Here is a 22,418-nt window from a genome sequence, read left to right as displayed (position 1 = left end):
AATGAACGAGTCAGGTGCTCACACCATGGCTAAAACACCATTCTGCCTCAAATGCAGTCTTAAATAGGTAGGTTTTATTGGTCAATGGTGTTCTTCTTAGAGATGTATTTTCCAAAAAAGTGAACAATTCTCAGTGACATTCCAGACAAAAAAATTCAGTCTTCCCCCAGTTTATATGGTAATTGCATTTCAAAACATTCAGTATATATTAAAACTGTACAAAAAGTTATTTCATGTTTATATGTAAAATGGAATTAAGCTGTAGCTTCAGGTCATTGTGAAGATTTTTCATCCACATGAATATCTGGTGGAGCGTCTGAAACTCATCGGTGGGGGCATGGGACCGCCCTGTGCATTTCATACAGGGCATTTAGCATCCCTGGATCCCACCTATTGAGACAACCCAAACACCCCAACAAATTTCCAAAGCACCCCATAGGGTGATTATCCAACCCCCGAATAATCTTTAAGCTCCCTCCCAGCTCTGAAATTACCCAATTCTGGACCACATTCATATTTATTCAACAAATCTTGTGGAGTGCCCACTGTGTGCCTTGCCCCAGGACACCATCCGTGAACAAGCAGCCATAGCTCCTGTCCCCTGCAGCCAGGTTAAAATCTGAAAGGACCTTAGCTGTCACCCTTCCATTTTACAGAGGAGGAAGCTGAGGCCCAGAGAGGGCAGGCTTGTATTCAGCACCACACAGCCTCCTGGGGGCCAACCAGAACCCGTCCTCAGGGAGGCACCATAGAGTGGGTCCACCGCCTTCTCCCCACTCATCTTCTCTTCCTCCTCCATCCCCGGCAGTGCCAGCCGCCCTGACCCTGGACCCGGGCACCGCCCACCAGCGCCTCATCCTGTCCGACGACTGCACCATCGTGGCCTACGGCAACCTGCACCCACAGCCGCTGCAGGACTCACCGAAGCGCTTCGACGTGGAGGTGTCGGTGCTGGGCTCTGAGGCCTTCAGTGGCGGCGTCCACTACTGGGAGGTGGTGGTGGCGGAGAAGACGCAGTGGGTGATCGGGCTGGCACACGAAGCCGCGAGCCGTAAGGGCAGCATCCAGATCCAGCCTAGCCGCGGCTTCTACTGCATCGTCATGCACGACGGCAACCAGTACAGCGCCTGCACCGAGCCCTGGACGCGGCTCAATGTCCGCGACAAGCTCGACAAGGTGGGCGTCTTCCTGGACTACGACCAAGGCCTGCTCATCTTCTATAACGCCGATGACATGTCTTGGCTGTACACCTTCCGCGAGAAGTTCCCCGGCAAGCTCTGCTCCTACTTCAGCCCCGGGCAGAGCCACGCCAACGGCAAGAACGTGCAGCCGCTGCGGATCAACACGGTCCGCATCTAGTGCTGCGGAGGGAGACCGCAGGCCTGAGCATGGACACCAGCGAGAGCCCTGCCCCGGACAGCGGAGGCCGGGACTCCAGCCCAGCCGGGCCAACCTGAGATCTCAGGCCAGTTGTTTACCCTCATTTCCCTGTCTGTAAAATGGGGGTTGTGCTCCACGATTCCGAAGCTCTTCCAGCATTGACGTTCTGTAGCTCTGACCTTAATGGGGATGCAGCTTTGGTCCAAGGATGTGACATGGCTTCTCCTCAGGGCAGCCCCTGCCCAACCCTCATCCCCCTCCTCTCAGGGGCAGGGGACTGCGTCCCTATGTCTCCCTCCTGCCCACATGCCCTAAGCTCAGGATGTGTCAGTTGTTGCCAGCACGTGGCTGCCTGAAAGAGACACAGAACCCTCTTATGCTTCCAGGCCTAAAACTTGCCCCTGATCAAGCTAGTGATGGGCCGTTTTATCCTCAATCCCAGCCCACAGTGGACACAGGCGGTAGCTAGTCCCAGGGTTGCCTGAGAACCACCTTCTCCTTCCATCCCTGTACCAAGAGCTTCATGATTTTCCCACTTATCTGTGGGTAGAAGTGATGTTGTGGCCTGTGGAAGGCACCCAGTGGTTAAGCCCACATGTTACAGTCACTGTGCCACCACCTTCCTGCCCACAGCTCTTAAGGCCAGATAATGGCACACCCCGACTTAGGACAAACATCACTGGATGGTGGAGGTCCCCAGCAGCTCCAAACAAGGGTCCAGCCAGGCCTCTGTGACCAGGCTAGGGTGTAGCGAGGCTGTGGGGACCAGTTATTTTAGTCAGGCCCTGAGCACTGGGGTGGGTGTCAGCTGGACCCCCCCTCATCAATCTTGGCATCTGTCTCAGTTGGGATCCTGTTGCAGAAAACAAGAGCTGCTTTAGCTTTAGACAAGGATTTATTACCAGGTCCCTAGTGGCTTTGTAAAATCACTGGAAGGGCTGGAGGAGCAGACTCTGCTGAATTTCCAGGAACAGCTCCCAGCCGCCAAATTCATCATGTCTGTTGTGACCAGGAACACTGCTCCCATCTGCAGGAAGCCCCTGCATCAAGAAGCCACTGGCTGCAGAACTACGCTGACTTTGCTACTGTCCACGCCAGTCAGTGGATGTCCTGAGGGCTGCCTCCCCACATTCACTTCAATTTCCGGATCCAAATGTCTACGAGGGATTCTGTGTGGGGAAACTTAAGTCAGATCCAGAACCTGGGCTGCAAGGGAGTCTGGGAAATGTACTTTTCTTCTTTCCAGCCTCATCCCTACAAAAAAGGCACAATAGAAGAAAGTTAGAATGGATGTTGAACAAGCCCACCTTCAGTTTTTGCCATTGGAATCCACCTCTAGGCCTTGGCTTTGAAGCAGCAGAGCCTCTAGGTGTCCTGCTCCGTGGCTTTGTCCTTGTTCGGGACAGGAGCCCCAGGAGCGGGCCTGCCCGACCAAGCTGAAATGTCTCCCAGGCCTTAGCTTTTCCTTCTAGTCCTGGGGCCTAGATTCTGAACTTGGGGTCTCTGACCACACCCACCTCAAAGGAGCCAGACTAGCTGAACTTGGGGGGCTCCCACCTCACAACTGCTGCCCACTGGGGCCTCCCTTGGGCGGGAGGATTCCTCGGTCTCACCCCACCCATTCAGCTACCAGAATCTGGGCCACCCCCAGCAGTATTTTTATTTTAAATGTTGCCCATTTTGTGAGTTATGATGAATTTGTATTAAATTAAAGTTACAGGCTGTGAGCGGTCAGTTCCATTCATTTTGACACACACAGAGGCCCATCTATCCTGGCCCAGGCAGCATTCATACATCAGCATAGCTAAACCACAAAGCAACCCTACCAGGTAGATAGTATTATGCCCATTTTACAGAGGGGGAAAAATGAGGTTCATAGAGAGGACATGACTTGCCTACAGTCCCATGTCCCACACCTGGTAAGTGAGTTTAGAACTGAGTGAGCCCAAGGCACTCACGTCAGAACTTACCAGCCAGGGCAGACTGTCAGTCTTTGCCTGGAGGAGGGCATGGTGGTAGCCTTGGGAACAGACAGAGGGGAGATTATGAGACAGTGGCAAGAGACTAGTCACTGGAACCCCACAGACCTAGGCTTAAATCCAGGCTCCGTCACTGGGTGCCTTTAGAGAAATGACTTAACCTCTCTGGACCTCACATGTTTTCTCACATGGAAAATGGGGATAATCACACCAATCTCACATAATTTTTGCTCAGCGGCTCTGTCCTCTGGAGGAGAAGCTGCAAAGTGCAGTGCACTTAGGGAGGACCTGCCTCTCACACCAGCTGCCACCCAGAATCAGTGCCTGGAACTGTGTGGGTTTTCTGAACCTCTGGGCTGGCTCTGCCCCTAGGCAGTCTATCTTCTTCCTTGTGCCTTGTGAGGGGTGTGGGACCACCTAGGCCAGGAAGGTCCCCAGGTCTGCTGTGTTGAAGGAGGTCCATCCCACCTCTGACTGACGGGGAAGCAGCCTGGCCAGGAGACAGGGCCCTGCATGTGGACACACAGGCTGTTCAGACTGTAAGTAGAAAGGCCACTGGGACCCCCTGCAGTTGTGCAGTGCAGCAGCCTTGGAAACAGGACTGCTGGACCTAGTCTTTGTTCTGTGCTGACTCATTTTGTACCGTGAGGGTCCTTTCCACAGTCTCCTCACCTGCAGAATGAGGGAGGTTATACTGGATGCTCTCTGAGGTGGACCTTCACCTATACCAGGAGGCAGGGAAAGGAAGAGAGGGAACTACCCCAGTCATTGATTTGTTTGCAGTTCTAAGAAGAGGGACATGAACAAGGAGGAGGAGGGGCCGTTGGCAAGGGCAGAGGGAGAGGTCTCTGATTGGCTGATGGAGAACACCCCAGTTTACAGAGAAGTTGTAGGGGTTGATACTGGAACTAGAGTATCTCCACCCCCCAGCTCCATGCTCTCAGATCCCTGTGACTCCCCCAAAGCCACACCCCTCTATTTTTGCTCAGTGGATCTGTCCTCTGGAGGAGAAGCACCCCATCCATGCTCCTTCTTTTGCCTTCCCCCACTCAGTCTCAGCACCAGGTCCAAGAAAGGCTGGTCGCTGCCCAGTCTTCACTCCCAGTTTCCAAGTGTCTGGGAGTAACTGTAGGGACCTAATCTGAACACACAACTGGGGACTCTGGGAAATCAGGGTACCTCTAAGAGGTATGATGTGTCCAGAGAAATCCTGAATGTAAGAATCTGGGGTTATCAGGCTAATACCAGGAACCCCACATTTAACAGATAAGCAAAGAGGGGAAGTAAAGGCAGCACAGCCTTGGAGAGGAAGGAGGGATCAGGAAAGATCTTCCCCAGGGCAGGAAAGAATTGATAGAATGACAGAAACCCCCATTTGCATCCCTGTTTGTGGTCAGCAAGCAAAGCGCTAGTACTTTTTGCACCTTCTCTAACATCAAGACAAGCCCATGAGGTTGGTATCATTATCTCAGTGTTTGAGCTGGGAAACACTACTTGCCGGGGAACCCACAGCCAGTACTCAGCAGAGCTGGAAATCAGACCCAGGCCTGTCCAAAGCTGAAGACCAGTTCTTCACTTACCTCCCTGGAAATGCTTTTCAACTTTGAGGACCGCTTCAGTGACAGGCAGCAGCCACCAGAACTGTGATACCCCTGGGATTCAAGGTGGGAGCTTAACCCAGGCTCCACACCATTGAATTACACAATTGTACCAGGCTCTGCTACCTTAACAAGCCCATATGGGGGCAGAGCTAGTGTTTATTGTTTCGATTAAGATTACTTCATCTATTTAATGTAAAGAACTTTCGAAAGATTGGCCTTACTTCCGTTGTCCTTTTTTCATAATAGAAGCCTGTCAGGAATGGTATGCCTGTTAGTGCTAGACTTCCAATATTCAGCAAAGATTTAGTAAAAGGCAGAGCTTTAAATGGGCCTCCTAGTTTTTGAATATCTTGCTCATAATTTTAATTATGAATAATGGAGGCAGAGCCTAAGACTAATATAGCTTTAAAGATTGCTCATGTACAGACATTTTTAAATGTTAGGTATGGTTGATTCATGCCAATAGTTAAGATTATTAAACCTAGTTGTCATGAGTTTGAGAAACCAACAATTTTTTCATTGATGTATAATTGACATAAAACATTATATTACTTTCAGCTGTACAACATAATGATTCAAAGTTTGTATATATTGCAAAATGATCACCATAATAAATGTAATTAACATTCATTGCCATAAAAAAAAAAAAAAAGAATTACACAATTGTGAGTCAAGTCTCATCTGCAGGCTCCGCCTCATGTACCTCCCAGGTCAGAGGGGGACTCATGAAGGCACTATGTGACCTTGAGCAGGTCCCTCTCCCTTCCTGGGCCTCTGTTTCTCCATCTCTATTAGGGAGGGGCTAGGGATCTAGTTAACTGATTGCCAAGGTACTAGCTCTGATGGTCCAGGATTCTGTAAGTCTAATGTTGGTCCCAGGGCTTGGCCTGCTCAGCACCTAACAAGGCCATTAGCTCTGGGTCTTTCTCTCTGGGGTGGCAGCAGGCAGCAGGAACAAAAAACAGAGATAAGGTCTCTTTTTTGTGGGTTTTTTTTTCTTTTTTTTGAAGTGCAAAGAAAGGATGAATAGTTGGACCTCAAGTCTCTCCTTTGTTCATCTCAGCTACTGGTGTGCAGGAGTTAAACTACAACAGACTCCTATGGAAACACTGAAGTTAAATAGTCTCCCGTTAGCTCAGCTTTGAAAGGGAGAGGGGGAGAGGGCCCAATGTGGGGTGGGGGAAAAGAGAGAGAGAGAGAAGGAGAAGAAGATGGAGAGAGGAGATGAGGTCTCTTGACAGCACAGTCTCAGCTCAGGGGCTCTAGAGATGGGCCTTCCCTCCTGCCAGAGAGGACATCCCGGGAGGCTGACTGCTCACACCTGGGCAGAATTCCTGGCTTCTTCCCCTCCTGCCTGAGTCTTGCCCTGTTCACTATCCTCAAATGCTCCACCAGAAAGTCCGTCTCAAAGGACCATGTCACAGGCTTAAATGCAGGTGGCCAGGAGTGGTGAGGTCGGGGGAGGGGTGGTGTGCTGGCCAAGGTGCTGAATTGTCATTGGCCACGAGGGCATGATAGTTTCTCCTTACTCTGGGACACCTACAATTCTAGCCAGTGTCTCTGGGGAAGAGGGGGTGATGGGAAGCAGAGCAGAAATCAGAAGTAGAGGGAGTGAGAGAGGGAGGGGGAGGGGAGGGGAGGAGGAGGGGAGGGAAGGAGGAGGGAGAGGGAAGGAGAGGGGAGTAGAGATGCATTCAGGAAGCACAGCCTCCAAAAAAATAGCAGGGGGGGGATACTTTTATTCTGAAATATGCTCATTTTCCTTTGTTTTTCTTTTCTATCTGGATTAAATTATGTGGATTTTTGTTTACCCTAGATAGAGAAAAGAACGTTCTTCCATCTTCTTTCAAAATTTTGACAGTTCTATCATATTTCTGACTATTACAAAATGCCCCCCATTCACCCTAGGAATTCAGTGAACTAGGGGAAGAGTGGACACTTTGGACCAGAGGACCAGGGGCTTCCTACTCTGATGTCATGACAAGGGAGGGCCTTACAAGAGGCTGGAGCCAGGGGCACAAAGCCCAGGCCCTGGTGAGCTCCCCAAAACTGTGGGCCATGATGTGATCAAGTCTGAATGCTGGAGGATTGGGGGCTCCTCCAGCCCAATCCGGAGGCCCAGAGAGAGTTGGTTTCTAGCTCAAGGTCATATAGCACATGGCAGAGCCAAGGCCAGAACCCAGGTGTCCTGGCTCCCAGTCACTGAGGAGGGAGAAGGGCCAGCTGAGAGGGCCTCCCACCCAGGAAAGAAAAAGGAGCACAGAGGGCCAGCTGGGAGGGGGCAGGGGCAGGGCTGAGGTGGGTGGTGCTCAGAGGAGAAGGGTCCCCATAACTAAAAGGTCAGCGGGGTGTAAGGGTGCCCTCAGAGTGGTGGCTCCAGCTCCTCGGCGAGGAGGAGGAACAAAGCAGAGTCAGGAAGTCCTCTCCGGGGTGGAGTGAGCCCAGCTGAGCGTGCTAGCCAGCATCACAGATTCCACGATGGCTGCTAAGAGACCACTGGTCTCACCCCATCATTTCACAGGTAAGAAAACCGAGGCCCACAAGGAAAGTCACCAGCCCGTGAGGCAGAGCCAGGCCCAGACCCAGGTCTGCAGACTCACAGCCATTGGCTCTTTCCACACAAACTTTAATCTCCCCGCTGTGGATGCTGATGCCTCCTCCCACCCCCTGGGAACCTGGCATCAGAGCGGAAGGAGAAGGGGAGTGGCTTGTGTCCCTGCAGCTCCAGGCACCAACAGCGGGTACCTTTCTCCATCTTCCTCCCCGAAGAGAATGGAGAATTGGCCTGGGCCTCCGTAGCCCCTCCTCCAGGGCAGAGTCAGTCAGTGCCTGCCCACACCTGGTACCTCCCTTTCTGGTAGCAGAGCCAGAGCCAGAACTAGCCACAGCAGGGACAAAGCCACCTGGGCAGCTACTGGAGCCACGGGGAGTCGCAGGTAAGTGAGGGCACTGACCCGAGGGCATCCCCTGATTCCACGGCACTAGTGTCAGCCCTGCTACCCCAGGTGGTCGGGGATTTGGAATTTTTTTCCCGGAGAAGGGGCTTTCCCTCACTCCCTGTAGGCTGAGCCTCTGGGCCTGCTTCCTCTGCCCACTGCACACCCCAGGCAAAGCCCCTCCATGACTAAGCTGCCAGATCTACAAGCCAGGAATGGGGCCCTGGGGCCCAGCAGCTCTCCTCTGCCACTGGGAGAAGGGAGAAGCAGATAAGGGCCCCAGGAGGTCCCAGAAAAAGCAGAGACCAGCTGGAGGTATGTGCGTCCCACAGATGCAGACTGAGGGTTGAGATCTGGGCAAACCTGCTAAATCTGGAGTGGGCCCTGACTTGGTGCCTGACTCACCAGTGACCCTGGACAGCTCCTGGCATCGCCACCTTATGGGTGTCCACTCCTCGTTGGTTCAGCAAGAGAGATGGGTGGCCCTGGGCTATGGGGCAACCCCCGGTTCTAGGGTTCTAGCTTGAGGCAGCCTCATGGAGTTTGTCCAGCAGTGCCCACCCCCTTCACCGCCCCCTCTTCTTCTTTAAGGGTCTCCTTCTGTCACACTTCTGGAATGCGCTCCTCCATCCCTTTCGCTCCTCCAACAAAACTTACCCTCCTGTGTTCCTCGGGGTAACTGACTTATGGTTTGCAATGCCTCCCTCCCTGACCCATGCACATTTATAATAGAAACCTCTTTTTTTAAATATATATAAATAAATAAATAAATTTATTTATTTATTTATTTATTTATTTTTGGCTGCGTTGGGTCTTCGTTGCTGCGTGCGGGCTTTCTCTAGTTGCGGCGAGCGGGAGCTGCTCTTCGTTGTGGCACGTGGGCTTCTCATTGTGGTGTCTTCTCTTGTTGTGGAGCATGGGCTCTAGGCACGGGCTTCAGTAGTTGTGGCTCACGGGCTCTAGAGCGCAGACTCAGTAGTTGTGGCACACGGGCTTAGTTGCTCCGCAGCATGTGGGATCTTCCTGGACCAGGGCTCCAACCTGTGTCCCCTGCATTGGCAGGTGGATTCTTAACCACTGCGCCTCCAGGGAAGTCCCAGAGACCTCTCTTAAAGAGTAGCTAGTGGTGGGATTTCAGGCACCACACCAAGCAGGTGGGAGAAAGATAATAGTAGGGATAGGAAGGCGGAGGAGAACTCTTACGACTCCATATGGGCAGCACTACAGCAGCTGTTACTGTGTGGGCACAGACCCAGCCAGAAATGACCGTGGCTCCCATGCACTGAACCGATCCAAGTCCTACTCTTGGCCAAGCTTTCAGCCCTCATTCCCCCTCACCAGTACCCAACAGGCTAATGGTGACACAACAACTGCCTTTCTGTTTTGGGGGTCTCACGGTGGAGGAGAAAAAAATGGTGCATATAATGTTAGAATCAGAGCACTCAGAATATTAGGATCCCAAATGGAAAATGTTAAGCAGATTCTGGTCCTTAACACCTCCGCTTTTGTAATACCCATCCGCCTCCTAGCATGCCCTTGCCCTCCTTTTCCTTCCTGTTGAAATCTTACTCATCCTTCACGTCCCATTCAAGGTGAAGCTGCCCTGGTCGTTCAGATCCAGCAGAACTCAATGCTCTGGACCCTTGTAGCACTTTGGGTCTTCCACTACCACTAGACCATGAGCATCTTGAAGCAGGGATCATGTTCCCCGGGGACATGGGTGCAGAGAGTGTCTCAGAAAATATTTGCTGGCTGGAGCTGGTTAGCGTCCAAGCTGGAATCATGAAAAGCACTCCATCTCCAAGTTGGGAGGGAGCTTAGAGACCAGGGATGGCTCCTCGCTAAAGATGCCCAGGGTGAGCACACTGACCACTCCCAGCCAGATTGTGCACAGAGAGAACCAGGAAGAGCCGGCAAAGACTAGGGACATTGTTTGATTGTTTGTCTTTTTTTTTTTTTTTTTCCAATTATAAACTAACTTCTGCTTATTGCAAAAAAATTCAAATAGACGTAAGACCGTAAAACAGAAAGTCCCCTCCTCCCACGCCCAGGAGTCAACAGCTATTAACAGTTTGGTGCAGTCCTTCCAGGCATTCTTCCTTATGCATAAACAAAAACAGAATTTTCTTTTACAAAACTATGTTAATTCTTTATTTCCTATGAGTTCTGTAAATTCCTACAAGTAGAATTTGTTGGTCAAAAGGCTTGCTCATTTTAAATGTGTTGCTTTCCTAAGTAAATGTTTTTTTCTTATAACATGTTCATCATAGAAAATTTGGAAAATACAGTCAAGACACACAGAGTAAATATTACCCATCAACCACTGTTCAGAGATAACCACTGCTAGCGTCTGGGTGATAAGGTCTACAGGTTTTTTTTCCATGTGAGTATTATTTACCAAAATCGAACACACTCTCCTATTGTTCCACAGCCTATTTTTTTCTCCACTGAATTTTTTTTCCATGCTGTTAAATAGTCTTCCACAGCATCAGTTTAATACAGTAAGGTTGTTTGACCTTGAGGGCCCCCCTAGAAGCCTGCTCTTCCTAAGCCCCATTCTGAGTAGGGAACCTGCTACAACAGTGGGCCAGAACCTGTTGCTCCAGGGTGTAACCTTGGCCTGCCCCTACTTTCAGGAAGGGAAGGCCCAGGAAGGCCTTGAGCACCTGCTGCCTCCACCCCTCCTGAGCGAAGGCCCCAACACCTCACTGATGGGCTCAGAGCCCCCCTGTAACTTCTCCACTGCTGCCCACCGGTGCAGTAAGTAGATACGTGCCTTGCCCTTTCCTCGGCTGTTTTCCTGGACCCTGGGCTCCTCCAATCCTGGGGGGTAGGGGACTTGGGTGATCCTGACCTTGAGGTGGAGAAGGGCCTCTGGAATCAAGTGGGGGGTGAGGGGAGGAGTGCCACTTGCCGTTGCACTTCAGCCAGCTTTCCCTCATACTGGCCAGATTGGGGGAGGAACAGGGGCAGATGGAGGTGGGGGGAGGATGGGGGAAGGAGCTGAGCCACTTGAAAGTTTTCCAAAGCAAATACCCAATTTCCCAACCCAAGCCCATGCTCTGCCCCAGGAATTTACCAGCCAAATAGTGTGGAATTAAGTGTGATCTTGGACAAGACTCTTCTCCACTCTGGGGGAAGTTTAGGGGTGGGTCTCAGTCTCCTCACCAACATACCACAAGGTTCCTAAGGCACATTCCCAGCTCTGAAATTCTGTAACCCAATTCGAACCCATGTTTCCAAATGCTCTCTTTTCTCTCCAAGCCCCTGAACACCCTTATGATTTGTTAAATCTAATTGTACGCCAGGCCTTGAGGGATCATTAACAGAATGCATATTATTAGCTGTCATCTCATTTAATCCTTACAACAAGCCTGAGAGGAGGTACCATTTTATTCCCATTTGACAGATGAGAACACTAAGTCCAGAGAGTTAAGATGATTTTCCAATTAAGTGGTAAAGCTCAGATTTGAACCCAGGGCTGTGTGACTCCCAAACCCACACTTGTTATTATCCTCCCATACCCATACCACTGTGATGTGTGCAGGGATCATTCTTCCCTAGCTACAGTTGAGGAAACTGAGGCCAGAGAGAGGAGGTGAATTCCTCAAGGTCACACAGCATGTTCATGGCAGAGCTAGGTGAATCCAGGCTTTGTGCCTCCCAGCCCACCCTCACCTCCTACATAGCACTGACCAGTTTTCACAGAGGGAAGCTGGTGAACCAGAAACAGTCCTTGGACTGGAGCCAAATGCCCAGAACTGATTGGGGGTGGGGCAGTCAGGTGGGGAAGGCCGTGTTTGTTCAGCCCAGCCTGGGTCCACCCTCCCCCAGCTCCATCCAGGGAAGTGTTGACTTTGGGCAGGTCCCGAAGGAGAAAAGGTAGATTACCTGTGGGTGGGGGAGGGCTGGGCCAGAGGAGCCCCATCCCCGCTCTCCTCCTAGAGAGTCCCACTGTCCTCTCCACTCCCTCACTCTCCCATTCAATCACTTACCTAACAAATCCCTACTGAGTGCCTACGATGTGCTAGCACTGAGATGAGCAAGGACAGGTGCATCTCAGGTCTCCAGCAAAGAGCCAGCAGTGACCAGGCAGTCACAGCACACGTGCGGAGGGCTGGGCTAGAACAATAGGGGAGGTGCAGGAACTCAGAGAAGAGGGGTCTGCTGCAGGAGGTACCACAGAAGCTGAAACCTGCAGCATGAGTAACAGCTGGGGAAAGTGTTCCAGGAAGAGGGAACAGCATGTGCTAGGGATAGGAGTCCGGAAATGAGGTCATGTAGTTAAGGGTTGAATATGAGGCAAAGGGGCAGCCCCTGCATCTCACCTTCTCCATCTGGTAAATGGGAATAGCATCTTGCCAACCTGTATAAGTCAAGGTATATAAAGCACCTGGTGTTATTAGCATCACTTCTCTCCCTTTTAGTCCACAAACGTGTACCAAGCAACAAGTGCCAAACACTGGGGGAAAAGTACTTTTGGCTGCTTGTCCAAGGTCACTCAATCTTTGCCTCCAAGCCTGTTCTTGCTCTGTACCATGCCTCTTCCAGACCTGGGAGCCCAGTATTGTGTGGGTCACAGCTACTGAGGGCAGGGGCACAGCCTGCCCCTGGGGAGCAGTCTACTACCACTGCCCTGATGCCTCCATCCCTTCGGCCAGATGTGGGTGGCTTGCAGGCTGCTGTGATCATCATCCCAACCCTGCTCTCCTCATCCACTCTGCTGGTCATAAGCTGCATCTTATGGAAGACCTGCCGTCGGTGGTCTCGGGTCACCCACCCCAGCCTGCCATCCACATGAGGGGCCCAGGTAAGTCACTCAAGGACCATAAGGACAGGGAGGTTCTATTTCAGCTTTATTCTTTGTCTCCCTTAAGAGGAGAAACTCTCCTTACTCTCTTGAGGCAACAGGGGATGATGTGCTGAGCTGGATGAAGCCTCACAGAGGCCACAGCCACGTGTGGGACCTCATAGTCTCCTGTGCCCTTGTCCAGGTTCTGCTGGAAATTACTCATCAACCTCTCAGGGCGAGGAAGCCCATTCTGCAGCCCCTGTAACTGTGGCCTTCGGTGACTATGAGACCAAGGCCAAGACCCTTGGCCACACGCTGCCCCCCTACTTCCCTGCGATGCCCCCTGCCTCATGGGGCCTCCACAGGGAACCTGACCAAGGAGCAGGAAGTCCTCCTCCAAGGACTGGATGAGAGCACTCCTGGTTTCACCCCAGTTGGGGTGTGGCTTATCATATTATCCAAGGCTTGCAGTCCTTAGAACTTTCCACTTCTCATATTTTTAAACACTCACATCACCAGTGCTTTCCTGAGGTCATGGTGTTTCAGCTTGTTACATGGTTCTTAGGGGGAACACAGCCCTAAGGCCCCTGAGAGGCAAGGCTTGGATGGCATGGAAATTGCCAGATCCCTGGACCCCTGCCCAGCCTGGAGCCTCCTCTCTCCTTGTCTACCGCCTGAGCCCTGGGATTCAGAGGAGCAACAAAGTGAGGAAATGGGTTTCATGCAGCTAATACAAAAGCCCAGAATTCTCACCACTGCCCTAAGATCTCAGGATATCTGCTCTGTCTGCCAGCCACAGGTTCACGGCTTCTTCCATTCATCCAGTGATACTCAGGTGTGTACCATGTGCCGGGCATGCCAGGTGCTGGGTTTATAACAACAAATGAGACCCAGGCTAGTAATCTAGTGGCCGTAACAGAACAATGACGACAGAGTATGAGAAGCGCTTGGATGGGGTACAGGAGTCTGGGGGAGCATAAAGAAGAGACCACTAACTAGCCAGGGGAGGAGGGTTAAGGAAAGTTTCCAAGAAGTGGCATCTAAACCGAGAACTGAAGGATGACTAGGAGCTTGCTGGAAGGAAGGTGGGAAAGGATAGTACCGGCAGAGGGAACAGAAAGTACAAGGTAAGGTGTTGGCAAACTATGGACCACTTTCTAGCTTTATAAATAAAGTTCTATTGAGATATAGTCATGTCCATTCACTTATGTATTGTCTCTGACTGCTTTCGCTCTACACAGCAGAGTGGAATAGTTGTCAAAGAGATGCGATGGCTCACAAAGCATAAAGCATTTACTATCTGGCCCTTGACAGAAAAAGCTTGCTGACTCCTAGAGGTTAGAGTGCTTATACTACCTTTTAGGAACATAGTAGCTGGAGGGTTGAGGGTGGGAACTGTGCAGTAGGCAGCTCACAATGAGTCCTTCTTTCCTCAGCCACAGTGGATTGATCCAGGAGTAGACACACCTGATTTAAACTGATCTAATCAGATTCTCTCTTCCTAGGAATTTGAAATGTGGAATGTGAGACCCAGAAATGGAGCTGAGTTACATCAATGTCTGTGAACCTCTGCTGCTGAGGCCCTTAGAGCTGCCCTGCTCCTTTCCAGACCCACTCATCAATAATCCCTTTGATTCTGAAGCCCCTTGCAATCAATTCCCCAAACTTTTAATTTTCATTTCTTTCAAAGTCAGTTTCTGTTCATTTTAATGAAAAAACTTTAACTAAAATTAACATAGTGCAGAGAGATGAAACTGGTGGAGTATACAGTCAGCATGGTCCACTATATGTATAATATGAGCCACATATGTACTTTTACATTTTCTAGTAGCTACATTTTAAAAGGTAAAAAGAAATTAGTGAAATTAATTTTAATAATATTTTATTTCACCCAATATAGGCAAATATTATCATTTCAGTATGTAGTCAATATTTTAAAATTGCTAATGAGATGTTTTACATTCTTCTCTTTGAACTACACCTTTGAAATCTGGGGTGTATTTTACATTTATGGCACATCTCAAATCAGACTAGCCACATTCTGAGTGCTCCATAGCCACATGAGGCTGGTGGCTAACATAATGGACAGCACAGATTAGGACCTTCAAGGCAGCAAAGGACCTGCTAAGAAATCCTGGCTTCATTCTGAAAGCAGTGGGCATCCCCTGAAGAGATTCAAGCCAGGAAGTAACATGATAAGATATAGATAGATAGATAGATATAGATAGATAGATAGATAGATATAGATAGATAGATAGATAGATAATTTTAGGAAGGTCACTCTAACTTCCACTTAAAGGATGGACTGGACAGGAATTGAGGCTAGAGTTAGGGAGATCGGCTAGGAGGAGTTGAAGAGAGAGGAGAGGTAAAGATTATGATGGTAGACTTGGCAGCAGCAGCAGGAATATTAAGACACAGTTGAACTCAAGAGAGGCTTAGGAGGCAGGAGCAACATGCCTCATCATCATTGCTGCCCCTACACACTAAATCTACTTCCCACCTGCACATCTTTGTGTATCTCCTCCCCATCACTCCATCCCACATATCTTCCCCCTTTCCTCTCTGGTGACCAAAGAGGCAAATCCTCCCCAATCTTCAAGGCATAGTCCAGGGTAGTTATGCATACACAGTGGTCCACAGTAGGAGATCAATTCACAAAAGTTTCTTTCCTCCCTCAGTGAAGTCTTCTGTGAATGCTCTTGTCCACACCTCACCTCCAATCCTGAAGTATGAAAGACAGGAATATTGGCCCAATCTAGGGTAAGCTGGAGGTACTGTCCTGAGAAGTTGTTGGCAACTCTAAGAGGAGCTTTCAGCTGCATGGGTGAAGGTGGAAAGTTATATTTAACCAGAGTTGTGGTTTGGCTAAGAGAGTACACATACAACAAATGAAAAAGAGGCAAGGAAGTAGAGGGTGAATGCAAGGGAGTGATGATAAAGATTAACCATGGAATTTCAGCTGGCATGGGAAACTCTAAGTGCTATTCACAAATATTCCAGTTCTCCAATCCCACCCCTTGCTTCTGGACTTTGGGTAGAAATGCACTTTCCAGTCCACTTGAGGCTAGGTATGGCCATGTGACTGGTTCTGGCCAATCAGATTACAGATTCTTGATGGAGCAGTTAATTGCCAACATGACTCTCCAGAGTTCTCTTTTCCTTCTCCCATAGTGACCAACATTATTTGAGATGGTGGCTTTTCCATCACCCTGGGTTTCTGACTACGAAAAGCAGAGCCTTCTGTTGACCCACGATGTTCAAGTTGTGCGAGCAAGAAATAAATCTTTCTTCATTGTATTAAAGCTTAAAATGTAAGCCTTACATATAAGCCTGAAATGTTGGGAGTATTTGTTACTGCAGCAGCACCTAGCCTATCCTGACTGATATAACTGGAGGAGAGGACATTAACAGGGAGAGAGATAATGCAAAATGTAGGATTAATAGATTTCACTTCCTGGCATGGAAGGATTGATGGGGTCAGAACAGGAGGGAGAATAATTGGAAAGACATGAGGTATTGTTTAGAGCATTAGATTCATGATAAGGTCTAGGGTATGACCATGGAATGAGTGCCTGAGGTAGAGAGAGGACAAGATCTCTGAAGCAAGAAACTGAGAGAACAATGTTGGAAGGATCATCTCTGTGTATATTGAAATCGTCAAAGATTAAGACAGAAGCAATGTAGGAGAGAGTAAGAACCAGAAGCCAAAAATCTTATTGTTTCTCTTCCTGCAATGAAGATAGGAATGCCATGAAGGCAGAGACTCTTGTGCTCACTTTTACATCCCCAGTGCCTGGGATAGTGCCTGGCACAGAGAAGGCACTTAATACATATTTGCTGAATGAATGACCAGATGAAGGGGAGAGTAGTATACCATACACTTTGACAAGAAAACCTAATTCAGGGAAGAGAGTTCCTTCCAGTTCTTACTCCGTTGATTCTACTTTTCTGTAGTACTTTTTCCCCAGACCACAGTGACTGTTCTCTTTGTCCAACCTAGAGTCTGCTTGTTGATCTATCTTGTTGTTGCCAGAAATCTCAAGGAGCTACTTTTTAAACTCATCCCCAGTGGCCTGCATGCTGGCAACTCTAGCTAACACCACCCCCCGTTTTACCAAACACTGGTGTTGTTCTCTCCTCCGCCTCCTCCCTCATTCCCACATCCAACTCCATTGCCAAATGTCTTTCCTTTGTTTCCAGACCTATCTCAAATCCGTTCCCTGCTCTTTACCCCCAGAGCTGCTGCCCCAATCCAGATTCTCATCATCTCTTCCCTGACCTAGAACAAGTGTCCCCTCCTAATCCCCCCCTGCTTTCTCTTTGCTTCTAATCCCTCTCTATTATCTAGTTAACTATTGCTGCATTAAAATTACCTTAAATTTTTGTTAAAACTTAAAACCACAAATATTTATTACCTCAAAGTTTCTGTGGGTCAGGAATCTGGGCATGGCTTAGGGGTGCCTCTGGCTCAGGGTCTCTCACATGGCTGCCACCAAGTGTTGGCCAGGGCTACAGTCATGCCAACGCTCACCTGGAGGAGGATCTACCTCCAAGCTCACTTATGTGGCTATTAGAAGTCCTCAAGTACTTGCTAGTGGACAGAAACATCAGTTCCTGGACACCTAAACCTCTCCATAGGGCAGCCTGCAACATGGCAGATGTCTTCCCTAAGAGTAAGTGAGCAAGAAAGAGAGGGTGCCAAAGACAGAAGTTACGGTCTTTTTGTAATCTAATCTCAGAAATGGTAACCCATCACTTCTAACATATTCTATTCATTAGAATGGAATCAATAAGCCCAGTCCATACTCAAGGAGAGAGAATCATATCAGTATGTGAACACTATTGTTTGGGATCACTGGGGACATCTTAGAGCCTGCCTACCACAACCTCATCACTGCCTCCTAGTGAGCCACCTAAAGTGCAAAGCTGATCTCTTCTCTCCCTTTCTCAGAAACTTCTGTTAACTTGCTGATACTGGGACATAACCCTTCATAATATTCCTCAATCACTATTTCATTCTCATCTTCCATCCTGTACTCCAGTTCCTAAGAAAGAGCTCTGAATTATCGCACTTCTATCCCTTTACACACCACTTCCCTGGTTTGGAATGCTTCCCTCAACCTCCCCAGACTTTTCTACCTGGCCAACTCCTACTCACCCATCAAGGTTTCTGCTTCCATCCATTGCTTCTGCCAAGTCCATCCTAACTTCTAGCAGGCAGTTACGTCTATCCCTAATCAGACTTCCCTTGGCACCCTGTGCTTTCCACTAACACACCACTTAGCACACCAAATTATAATTATCTCCACTTGGATCTCAAAGTCGACATGTTCAGAAGTTCGTTTCTGCTGATTTTTATATCAATGAAATTTAGCAGGAGATGGATCTTGCAGCCTCACCATCTTCAATGGAGATGTATAGAACAAGTTATAGAACCTCACCATCTTAATTGGCATTATTAAATGCCCAGAGAGCAGTCATTTGGTAATAGTGTCCTACTAAATAAATACATGTGCTGCTCTAAAGGCAATTCTGGTCTCCACAGGCTTCCATAGGAAGAGGGCTGGGTGAGTATGACTGAGAGGTTCTTCCAGAGTAGGCAGAGATGCTTCCCAACCTGCCTCCACTAGTTACTATCCATTCTAGACAAGTTACGTCATATCTAAGCCTCAGTTTCCTAATTTATAAATGGAAATAACCTAAGTGGCTCCTATGGTGACCACAGATCAGCTGCTATTCTGAGCATTTTAAAAATGTTAATTTATTTAATCCTTAGAATTAGGATATGCGGTAGGTATATTATTCCATTTTACAGATGCAGAAACTGTGACACAGAAAACACAGGTAATAACTGGCAGAGCCAGGATTCCAACACAGGCACTGAGAAGTCGGAGTCTGTGTCATAAAATCCACTTCACAGGTTAGTGCGGATTAAACGAAAAAGTGCGAGTCAAGGGCGAGGGCAGGGCATGGCACACAGTGAGTACTCTTTATTATTTTAAAACGTGGGCTTCCCTGGTGGCGCAGTGGTTGAGAATCTGCCTGCCAATGCAGGGGACACGGGTTCGAGCCCTGGTCTGGGAAGATCCCACATGCCACGGAGCAACTGGGCCCGTGAGCCACAATTACTGAGCCTGCGCATCTGGAGCCTGTGCTCTGCAACAAGAGAGGCCGCGATGGTGAGAGGCCCGCGCACCGCGATGAAGAGTGGTCCCCACTTGCCGCAACTAGAGAAAGCCCTCGCACAGAAACGAAGACTCAACACAGTCATAAATAAATAAATAAATTAATTAATTTAAAAAAAAAAAAAAAAAAAAAAAAAAAAAAAAAAAAAACTCCTCCTAGGAAGCAAAACAAACCAGTTATATGGTAAAAAAAAAAAAAAAAAAAAAAAAAAAAAAAAAACGTAAAACACCTTAGCCTGCAAGTCAGGAATTCTTCCAAAGCCCATGATTTTCTGCGTGAATTCATCGGGTGTCTCCTGTAGGGAATGAAATGGATGAGTGGGGAAGACACTGGGGACGAGCCTCCTAAGATCGATACAGCTCTCTGGTCCCGTTACTCAGGGATGCTCCTACTTTGTAAGGGGAAGCGGAAGTACCTGGTGGGCAGAAGCCCAGTTCCGGTGTTACTGAGGGCCTTTCTAGCCGGGCAGGGGCACGGTCGCCCCCTTGCCTGCCTCCTGTGTGCCAACGGGACCCCTTGCTCGTGGGGGCCCGCCCTCGGCGAAGGTTCGATTTTCCCCTGGTGGAGGCTGCGGGCGGCGTCTGTCCGTCCTTCAGCCAACGGACTCGGCTGTCTCTTCTCGCTGTTTGGTAAAGTCCTCCTCCGCTCAAGCAGAGGGCGCCAGCAGACGGGCCTCGAAGCCTGGGAGGCTCTCTGACACGGAAGTGACGTCACGCCGCCGGAAATCCGCGTCCGCCGGGACTCGGGGGTGTGACGGGTAGTTGAAGCGGCTGAAAGCCGAGCGTGTAAGGTTACGCTAGGAGGTGATTAAGGGCATCGTTTCCACTCCGGTTAGGCTCGGAGGCTCAGATGAGACAAGTGAGCTCCTGGAGACCGGGGCTTGTTCATATTCACCCAGCGAGAACCTCTCCCGAGACCAGCGCGCTTCGCACACGACTCCTTTTAGCGGAGGAACGGCCTTGGGGTGGTTTGCTCCGCCTGAGGAGGCCCTGAGGCAAGTGTCACAGGAATACCCGCATTGCACATATGGGGAAAACGAACCCAGAGAGAGACAGGGACTTGTAGGGTAGGGTTGCCGGATTTAGCAGCTAAAATGCAGGACGCCCAGTTAAAGTTGAAGTTCAGGGGAACAACAGTGCTTTAGTATAAGGATACCCCTAATAGTTATGGGTCATACGTTTACTGAAAAAGTAGCCGTCGTTTTCTGAATTCAGATTTAACTGGGCTTCCCATATTTTGTATGGCAGTCCTACCTCACGGTCACCCAGCTGAGTGGAAGAGCAGGAAGAGCTTTTGAGACATCCTGTATGCCTCCCCACCTAAGGCTCACTGGTATGTGGACCCGCGCTCCACCTGGGTGCAACCCTGGAAGCCTGCAGCGACCCCAGCCCGTTCCAGTTAGTGGCCTCCCCTTCGCAGGATCTAGGCTGCTGTTCAGGAGCTGAGGAGAAGGGGCCAGATACCCCTGCCTCGAGGTTCAGGGGTAACCCACCCCACCGCCAACCTCCAAGACTAGTTTATTCAAAAGACACTAAGCACTTACTCTGTGCTAAGCACAAACCCAGGCTCCAGATGACATTGGCAAGTAGGAGAAATATTCCCTCTCTTTGTGGAATTAACAGATTTGCGGGGAGACGAGTAGAAAGATTACAATACATTGCGATCAACAGTTCTTTAATATGGGTAAATGCAGCACGCTGTGGAAGCACAGAGGTGCAATATCCAGGCAGAGAGTAAGAGAAAAGGGAGATACCCCAGCTGAGACTTGAAAGATTCATTCAACTTATTTGTTGAATATTTGTTTGTGGGCAGTGCTTTAGGCACTAGGAACACAGCAGTAAACAAACACATCTCTGCCCTTAAGAGCCTAATTCTAAGTAAAATGCACGTCAGATGATGAGCTGTGGGGTGCAGGAGTAAAAGGTGAGGCTACGGAGGGGATCATGGGATACTGGGGTGGGAGTATCACAGTTTTAAAGAGTGTGGTCAGGAAGGCCTCACTGAGAAGGTAACGTGAGCAGAGATCTGAAGGTGTGAGGGAGAAAGATCATGGAGCTATTTGGGGTTATAAGGAAATGTGCCTGGTGTGTTAGAGGAACACAAAGAGAGGAATGATGTACTGCCTCCAGTATGATAGCTTTCTCAGGGATTTTCAGTGACAACTTTGACAATGTGTTTCTTGCCTTAAATACTGCCTTTAGAATCTAACTTCTGCAAAATGTGACTCCACATAATTAGCTGGGGGGCCACTTTAAATAGGGTGTACAGAAAAGGCCTTTCTGAGAAGGTGACATTCAACATGAGCCCTTTAAGATAGGCATGAGTCAGCCCTAGAGAAGCTGGAAGAGCTATTTAGGCAGAAGGAACAGCAAGGGCAGAGGTCTGGAAGATAGCTAGTGGGAAGCAACCGCATAGCACAGGGAGATCAGCTCGGTGCTTTGTGACCACCTAGAGGGGTGGGATGGGGGGGTGGGATAGGGAGGGTGGGAGGGAGGGAGATGCAAGAGGGACGAGATATGGGAACATATGTATATGTATAACTGATTCACTTTGTTATAAAGTAGAAACTAACACACTATTGTAAAGCAATTATACTCCAATAAAGATGTTTAAAAAAAAAAAAGAACTCAGTAGACGTGAGGAACTGAAGAGGCCAGTAGGCCGGTGAATGGTGAGAAGAGTGGCAGGAGATGAGGTTGGAAAGTGGGCGGAGATCTCAGGCAATTTAACTTTCATTGGCATCACAGTGGGAATCCACCGGAGGGTTTTCAGCAGAGGATTGACAAGATCGGATTCATGTTTCATAAAGATCCCTCTGACTGTTAGGAGCCTATATCAGATAATTTTGTAGGTTAAGTTTACACAGGCTTAGCTACTCATCCCCTAGGTGCCAGGAAGAGGGTTTAAAATGGAGCAAAGGGTTGACTGGGAACTCACATCCTGTTGCCTTCCGTATGGTCCCTTTACAGCTGGAATGAGTGGCGGGGGGTGGGGGGGACACCCAGAGAGCCACCATCTTCCTCCTGAGCAGGGGTGGACAGAGATGACGACTTGTGTCCCTTGGACCCCCATCAGGCTCCCTGGCTGGACCCGCCTTAAACAGGCTAGGGGGTGAAGGAAGTGCATGCTACCACCAGCGCACTAGGTCTTCCTTGGCCCCTTTTGAATACACTTTCAATTATCCTCTCGAAGGCCCTGTCATGCTTCTCTTCCAGAAGCATATAGGGCTCCCTGCTGCCTGCAGAATTAAGTTCAGACTCCTTGCTCTGTTGTTCAGATTTGTAGGACTGAGCCCTTAACCTGTGGGATCTGATTCTATCTCTTAGGTAGGTAGTGTCAGAATTGAGTGGAGTTGTAGGACGCCCGGCTGGTGTCTGAGAATTGCTTGGTGGTGTGGGGAAAAAAATCACACATTGTACTAGGCTTACCCAGTGAGAAGCTCAAGTGAAGATATAAAAACAATCGCAATGAAATGTCTAGACCAGGCAAGTCCACAGAGATGGAAAATAGATTCGTGGGTGCCGGGGCTGGGGGAGGGGAG

The 22,418-nt window shown here is 49.3% G+C and overlaps 1 protein-coding gene and 1 long non-coding RNA gene across 2 annotated transcripts in view; both read left to right on the top strand.

The window, feature by feature from the left end:
- Positions 1–5,457, top strand: part of TRIM62 (tripartite motif containing 62) — a 34,075-nt gene extending 28,618 nt beyond the window's left edge. Inside the window, exon 6 of the mRNA XM_059918503.1 lies at positions 809–5,457. Within this exon, the coding sequence (XP_059774486.1) occupies positions 809–1,359 (551 nt within the window). The 3' untranslated portion in view covers positions 1,360–5,457. The remainder of the gene's footprint in view (positions 1–808) is intronic.
- Positions 5,458–7,846: 2,389 nt separating this feature from the next.
- LOC132348793 (uncharacterized) lies at positions 7,847–12,697 on the top strand. The gene is made up of 4 exons (XR_009497557.1): positions 7,847–7,896; positions 10,167–10,279; positions 10,533–10,656; positions 12,448–12,697. It is a non-coding gene; the product is annotated as an uncharacterized LOC132348793 (long non-coding RNA).
- Positions 12,698–22,418: the final 9,721 nt, after the last annotated feature.

The sequence above is a fragment of the Balaenoptera ricei genome, chromosome 1 (assembly GCF_028023285.1).
Source record: "Balaenoptera ricei isolate mBalRic1 chromosome 1, mBalRic1.hap2, whole genome shotgun sequence".
NCBI classification, from domain to species: Eukaryota; Metazoa; Chordata; class Mammalia; order Artiodactyla; family Balaenopteridae; genus Balaenoptera; species Balaenoptera ricei.
The sequence above is the reverse complement of the archived record's forward strand: the minus strand, read 5'-3'. Positions and strand labels throughout refer to the sequence as shown.